We start from the raw sequence: 6,705 nt of genomic DNA on the forward strand, positions 1-6,705 counted from the left end.
TGCCGCCCTATCTTCACCTGCGGGATCGTCTGAGACCAGCCACCCGGACAGCTGATGAAACTGAGGAGTGTTTCTGTCCGTAATAAAGCCCCTTTTGTGGGGAAAAATTCATTCTGATTGGCTGGGCCTGGCTCCCCGGTGGGTGGGTCTATGCCCTCCCAGGCCCACCCATTGGCCCCGCCCCTTCCCAGTCATGTGAAATCCATAGATTAATAGGGCCTAATGACTTTATTTCAATTGACTGATTTCCTCATATGAACTGTAACTCAGTAAAAATCGTTTAAATTGTTGTATGTTGCATTTATATTTTTGTTCAGTATAAATACTCTGACCGAGAACAACAACAATCTTAAACAAAACAAAAGTACAGAAACAGAAATACAGCAGTCTACTACAACAAGAAAAAAAAAGACAATGAGGCTCAAATAAATGATAAGATTTACTCTATAAATGATAAGGGTTATTCTATAAATGATAAGGGTTATTCTATAAATGATAAGGATAATTCTATATTGAAAATAGAAAATAATTCCACCGTCTCACTGAACAATACATTCTGTTTGATATACAGTATATTTATATTGAAAAGCAAAAAGCAAAACGATACCAATATGTTGCTTCACTTCATGACCGGTTGTCTGTAAAAATTCAAATAAAACTCCTTATTTCAGTCGAGAGCTTGTCGATAGAGGCCATGGTCTGCCCCGTTAAAATACCTTTTCTATTTAAATATTATTATTATTATTCCTACCCAAAAAATCAGTTGAACACATGTAACCAAAGTACGTAGCAAAAATACATTTAAAAGCAACAAGAATGTGTCAGAACAGCACACACACACACACACACACACACACACACAACCTGCACGCACACACACAAACACTTCACATATGAGACCATAGATTCAGTAGTATTGTCAATACAACCATCCAGATCTGACTACCAAGAGCAAGGGGTTCTGGGGGATCAAATCACATAATCAATGGAAAAAATGAGAGGAAAAGAGAGAAGAGAGAAAGATACCTCCCGATCAGTCCCCTGGTTCTAGGATTGCATCCAAAATGGCACCCTATTCCCTATGTAGTGCACTACTTTTGACCAGGACTAATAGGGCTCTGGTCAAAAGTAGTGCGCTATGTAGGGAATAGGGTGCCATTTGGGACTAACACCAGGGCTCCATTCCTCCAGGGTCTCACAGCTCTGTGTTCTTCCCAGGCAGAGCCACCCTTTTCTGGATGTCTTCGTCTGATGAGACCCCCTCCCTCTCCTCCCTCTCCACTCTCTCCTTCTCAGCCTTCACCTTCTTCTTCTTCTTCTTCACCTTCTCTTTCTTCTTCTTCTTCATCGTCTTCTCTCCTTCCTGCCTGCCACCCTCACTCCCTCCTCCTCCTCCTCCTCCTCCCAGGTCTTTGCTCTTCGTCTTTCCTCCTCCCTTCTTATTTTTCTTCTTCCTGTCCTCAGCGATGGCTGCCACGTCTCCCTTCTTCTTGGAGTACTCCTCTTTCAGACAGGCTGGAGGAGGAGGAGGAAGAGGAAGAGGAGAAAGGAGGAAGAGGAGGAGGAAGAGGAGGAGGAGAGAGAAGGAAAGAGAGGAGGATACAGGAGAGAGGAGGAAAGGAGGAGAGGAGAGAGGAGGAGAGAGGAAGAGGAGGAAAGAGAGGAGGAGGGAGAGGAGGAGAGAGGAGGAAGAGGAGGAGAGAGGAGGAGAGAGGAGAGAGAAGGAAGAGATGAGGAGAGAGGAGGAGAGGAGGAAGGTGATGGGAGAGGAGGAGAGAGGAAGAGGGTGGGAGGGAGAGAACAAGAGTAATTAAACCAGCATTCTAATAACTAAGACATTCAAAACCATCAAATAAGTTAGTGTGTGTGTGTCTATGTAAGTGTGCTAAATGTGTCTCTGTGAGTGTGTGTATTACCGGTGTCCTGTCCCTTCAGAACGTGTTTCTCACAGAGGTACGTGGTGAGGTCTTCCTCCTGGCTGCCTTTGTACCAGTCCTCAATAACCTCCTCATACTTCTCTACCATCACATCACACTGAGACAGAGAGACACACACACACACACAGGGTGAGACACACACACACACACACCAACATTTGAAAAGTAAACAGAAGACAGTTGATATGTTTGGGAATACCATTTTTAATAAATTGATTAATTAAAATTGGTCAATTAATCCTCACCTGTTTCTTGAGGTCAGCGACCTCTGCGGAGGTTTCGTTCCAAAGTTCATAGGGGATATCCATGACGACCTTTACCCCCTTATGGACCAGACCATGGAGGGTAGAGAAGGTCTCTGACATACCCTGGGGGGAGAGATGAGAGGGAGGAGGGGGGGGGGGGGGGGGGAGATAGAGAGGGTAGATAGAGAGGGGGTGGAGAGAGAATGGGGAGAGATAGGGGGTGGAGAGAGAGAGGGGGAAGAGAGAGGAGGGGTTGAGAGAGGGGGGAGAGAGGGGGGGTGGAGAGAAGGAGAGGAGGGAGAGAGGAGGGAGGCAGAAAGAGAGGGAAAGATGATCTGTGTCTAGTTACACAACTATTGATGTGTGTTATTACATGTGTGTGTCCTTGTCTTTACTCAGAGAGCCTCTGACACACACACACACACACACACACACACACACACACACGTACTGACCTTGGCAAAGCGGTTGCTGCCCTCCCTCTCCTTGTGTAGGTTGTAGCCAGAGAGCCTCTGACACACATTCTCCACAACCTCAATGAAACGGATATCTCTATAGAGAGAGACAGAGAGAGACAGAGAGAGACAGAGACAGAGAGGGAGGGAGGGGGGAGAGAGAGGGGGGAGAGAGGGAGGCGGGGCAGAGAAGGAGGCGGGGGAGAGAAGGAGGCGGGGGAGAGAAGGAGGGGGGAGAGAGAGGGAGGGGGGAGAGAGATAAAATGAGAGAAAGGAGGAGGCCAAGAAAAAGAGTGAGGGAGAAAGAGAGGGGGGAGGGAGAGGATGGAGGAGGGAGAGGAGGGAGGAGGGGGAGGGAGAAGAGAGGAGAGAGGAGGGGGTACAGAGAAAGATTGACAGATGGAGGACGGGAGAGAGATCGAAGCAGGCTTGTTTGAAAAAAAATGATCCTCTGTTTAATTTAGTAATTTAGCCTTTCTTCTAGTGTTCACAAGTCATGACTCAACCTCCCGTCACATAATGACAGACCTTCCTATTTATAAAGCCTAGGCCGCCTCCCACAGGAAGGGACCCAGACCAAGTTCCTGTCCCCTGCTACCATAGCAGCCCTGTTATCTCCACAGAAACGGCACAGAGAGGAAATAGATACCGCTCGCTCAAGTCAAGTACTTCTACAGTGAAAGGCTCAAAAGCTAGTGAACATAGGATGTAGGCAGAAGTGAGGCCCAGATCTAGGATCAGTTTAACCTCACCAGTCCCTGACCTTTATCATTAAGTGGGGAAGACATCAAACTGATCTTGGATCTTGGACCCATTCTATATAAGATGAATTGCATCCTATTTCCAAATACAGTGCACTGCTTTTGACAGGAGCCCTATGGGAAAACACTACTGCATTCAGCAAGAGAAGATCTATTCAGAGTCATTTCACATTCTATGACATCAAGCTGTAAATGTGTGATAAACGTCACTTACGACTTGACATATTTGATTGGCGGAGCTCCCTTGTTGTCGTCAAGGAAACGGTAGTTCCTCTTGATCAATTCCTTGGTGTTGCCCGTCTCCTCGAAGGCAGACTTCATCTCAATACTGACGAACTTACACACTGAGAGGAGAGAGAGAGAGAGACAGAGAGATGGACAGAGAGACAGTATATACAGTGAGGGAAAAAAGTATTTGATCCCCTGCTGATTTTGTACGCTTGCCCACTGACAAAGAAATGATCAGTCTATCATTTTAATGGTAGGTTTATTTGAACAGTGAGAGACAGAATAACAACAAAAAAATCCAGAAAAACGCATGTAAAAAATGTTATAAATTGATTTGCATTTTAATGAGGGAAATAAGTATTTGACCCCCTCTCAATCAGAAAGATTTCTGGCTCCCAGGTGTATTTTATACAGGTAACGAGCTGAGATTAGGAGCACACTCTTAAAGGGAGTGCTCCTAATCTCAGCTTGTTACCTGTATAAAAGACACCTGTCCACAGAAGCAATCAATCAATCAGATTCCAAACTCTCCACCATGGCCAAGACCAAAGACCTCTCCAAGGATGTCAGGGACAAGCTTGTAGACCTACACAAGGCTGGAATGGGCTACAAGACCATCGTCAAGCAGCTTGGTGAGAAGGTGACAACAGTTGGTGCGATTATTTGCAAATGGAAAAACACAAAAGAACTGTCAATCTCCCTCGGCCTGGGGCTCCATGCAAGATCTCACCTCGTGGAGTTGCAATGATCATGAGAATGGTGAGGAATCAGCCCAGAACTACACAGGAGGATCTTGTCAATGATCTCAAGCCAGCTGGGACCATAGTCACCAAGAAAACAATTGGTAACACACTACGCTGTGAAGGACTGAAATCCTGCAGCGCCCGCAAGGTCCCCCTGCTCAAGAAAGCACATATACAGGGCCGTCTGAAGTTTGCCAATGAACATCTGAATGATTCAGAGGAGAACTGGGTGAAAGTGTTGTGGTTAGATGAGACCAAAATGGAGCTCTTTGGCATCAACTCAACTCGCCGTGTTTGGAGGAGGAGGAATGCTGCCTATGACCCCAAGAACACCATCCCCACTGTCAAACATGGAGGTGGAAACATTATGCTTTGGGGGTGTTTTTCTGCAAAGGGGACAGGACAACTTCACCGCATCAAAGGGACGATGGACAGGGCCATGTACCGTCAAATCTTGGGTGAGAACCTCCTTCCCTCAGCCAGGGCATTGAAAATGGGTCGTGGATGGGTATTCCAGCATGACAATGACCCAAAACACACGGCCAAGGCAACAAAGGAGTGGCTCAAGAAGAAACACATTAAGGTCCTGGAGTGGCCTAGCCAGTCTCCAGACCTTAATCCCATAGAAAATCTGTGGAGGGAGCTGAAGGTTCGAGTTGCCAAACGTTAGCCTCGAATCCTTAATGACTTGGAGAAGATCTGCAAAGAGGAGTGGGACAAAATCCCTCCTGAGATGTGTGCAAACCTGGTGGCCAACTACAAGAAACGTCTGTGATTGCCAACAAGGGTTTTGCCACCAAGTACTAAGTCATGTTTTGCAGAGGGGTCAAATACTTATTTCCCTCATTAAAATACAAATCAATTCATAACATTTTTGACATGCGTTTTTTTTTTGTTATTCTGTCTCTCACTGTTCAAATAAACCTACCATTAAAATTATAGACTGGTCATTTCTTTGTCAGTGGGCAAACGTACAAAATCAGCAGGGGATCAAATACTTTTTTCCCCTCACTGTAGACATAATATGACATTTGAAATGTCTCTATTCCTTTGGAACTTTTGTGAGTGTAATGATTACTGTACATGTTCTATTGTTTATTTCACTTTTGTTTGATCTATTTCACTTGCGTTGCCAATGTTAACATATGTTTCCCATGCCAATAAAGCCCTTTGAGTTGAATTGAGAGAGAGAGAGAGAGAGAGAGAGAGGAAGTATAAATCGTTTTATTTCCTGTAGTATCAGGTGTCTAAAAGGAGGAAGTAGTAAACTGTATGGTTCCACTTCTGCATCACGCACGCACACTGCTACAATACAACGGGCAAATACTACTACTATCCGGTTATCAGGGGTAACAAATGACATAATGCAACTCGTTCTGGCTAATAGAATGAATGAAAATGAATTAAATAAGCTTATAGGTTTTTTTTTTTTAATAGTTTAAAAAATGTAACGAATGAATAGTATTGTGTCTGTTCTTCTCGGGAAAAGACTGAAAGGCTATCAGGGTATTTGTATGCCTACATTTCAGACATAATACAACTCGTTTTAGACAATAAAATACCAGCTCTCTCTATTTTGGGTTTCCAAATGGGGGGTGAATGAATAGCATCGTTCCTGTTCTTCCTACCTTCACATTTATTAGGCAGATGAACCCACTCGTCATCTCCCTCTTTCTTCTCTGCTCCCTCGACCAACGCGCTCAGCAAAAACACCGTCAGACAAGTAAACAAAACCATTCTGACTAAATGTTGTTGTTGTCTAGTAAATAATGAGGTCTGCGGTTATCTAGACCGTTAGATCCGCTTATTTACATCTCGTTCTTAACCTACGACTTACCGCTGTGAAGTAGGCAAGAATAACTAAGTACTTCCGGGTCACGGATTTTTGTAATCCTTCAGAATAAGAGTCCCGTCCAATATACTTTGTAAATGAACGATTAAGCTGCAAATGATGGAAAATGTGCACAATTATCGATATGTTTTATACTAGTTATCATACAAAGAATAATTAAAAGTATTTATATGAGATATTATGTGATTGCAAAAAAAAAAAAGTCTACAATGTGTTTTGTGCGTGTAGACCTATAATTTAGTTAGTTAGCCACTGATTCCTTCCAAACCACTCATTGTTGAATTTGCGATTTCCAACTTCTTGTGTAAAGTTCAAGTCCAATGGCCGACGAGCACTGATACATTTTACCTATAATTTCTCTTCATTATTTCTCTTCATATGACAAGGATTGAAAAGGATTTGCCAGTAGATTGTCGACTTGATTCATGATCATGACTGCTAGATTTTGAAAGTATGATGTTGACATGATTAGTCCAATCAAAGC

General features: G+C 44.0%; 1 protein-coding gene across 1 annotated transcript; it reads right to left on the reverse strand.

Moving 5' to 3' along the window:
* Nucleotides 1-426: 426 nt before the first annotated feature.
* Nucleotides 427-6,208, reverse strand: LOC311120987 (protein canopy homolog 3-like). Its single transcript, XM_084195537.1, has 6 exons — nucleotides 5,998-6,208; nucleotides 3,613-3,742; nucleotides 2,638-2,734; nucleotides 2,183-2,305; nucleotides 1,917-2,034; nucleotides 427-1,515 (listed from the first exon to the last, which is right to left on the reverse strand). The coding sequence occupies exons 1-6, from the start codon at nucleotides 6,104-6,106 to the stop codon at nucleotides 1,196-1,198; spliced, it is 897 nt and encodes a 298-aa protein (XP_084051663.1). The 5' UTR covers nucleotides 6,107-6,208; the 3' UTR covers nucleotides 427-1,195.
* Between the last annotated feature and the right edge of the window lie 497 nt (nucleotides 6,209-6,705).

This window comes from Coregonus lavaretus (assembly GCF_964263955.1).
Source record: "Coregonus lavaretus genome assembly, contig: HAP1_SCAFFOLD_4191, whole genome shotgun sequence".
Taxonomy (NCBI): Eukaryota; Metazoa; Chordata; class Actinopteri; order Salmoniformes; family Salmonidae; genus Coregonus; species Coregonus lavaretus.

Excerpts from the sequence above, each read along its gene's own strand:
- LOC311120987 (XM_084195537.1), bottom strand. The coding sequence starts at position 6,106 with ATGGTTTTGTTTACTTGTCTGACGGTGTTTTTGCTGAGCGCGTTGGTC. Across the intron at positions 2,306-2,637 it reads GCAGCAACCGCTTTGCCAAG|GGTATGTCAGAGACCTTCTC; the intron begins GTCAGTACGTGT and ends CTCTCCCCCCAG. Across the intron at positions 1,516-1,916 it reads TCTGAAGGGACAGGACACCG|CCTGTCTGAAAGAGGAGTAC; the intron begins GTAATACACACA and ends CTCCTCCTCCAG.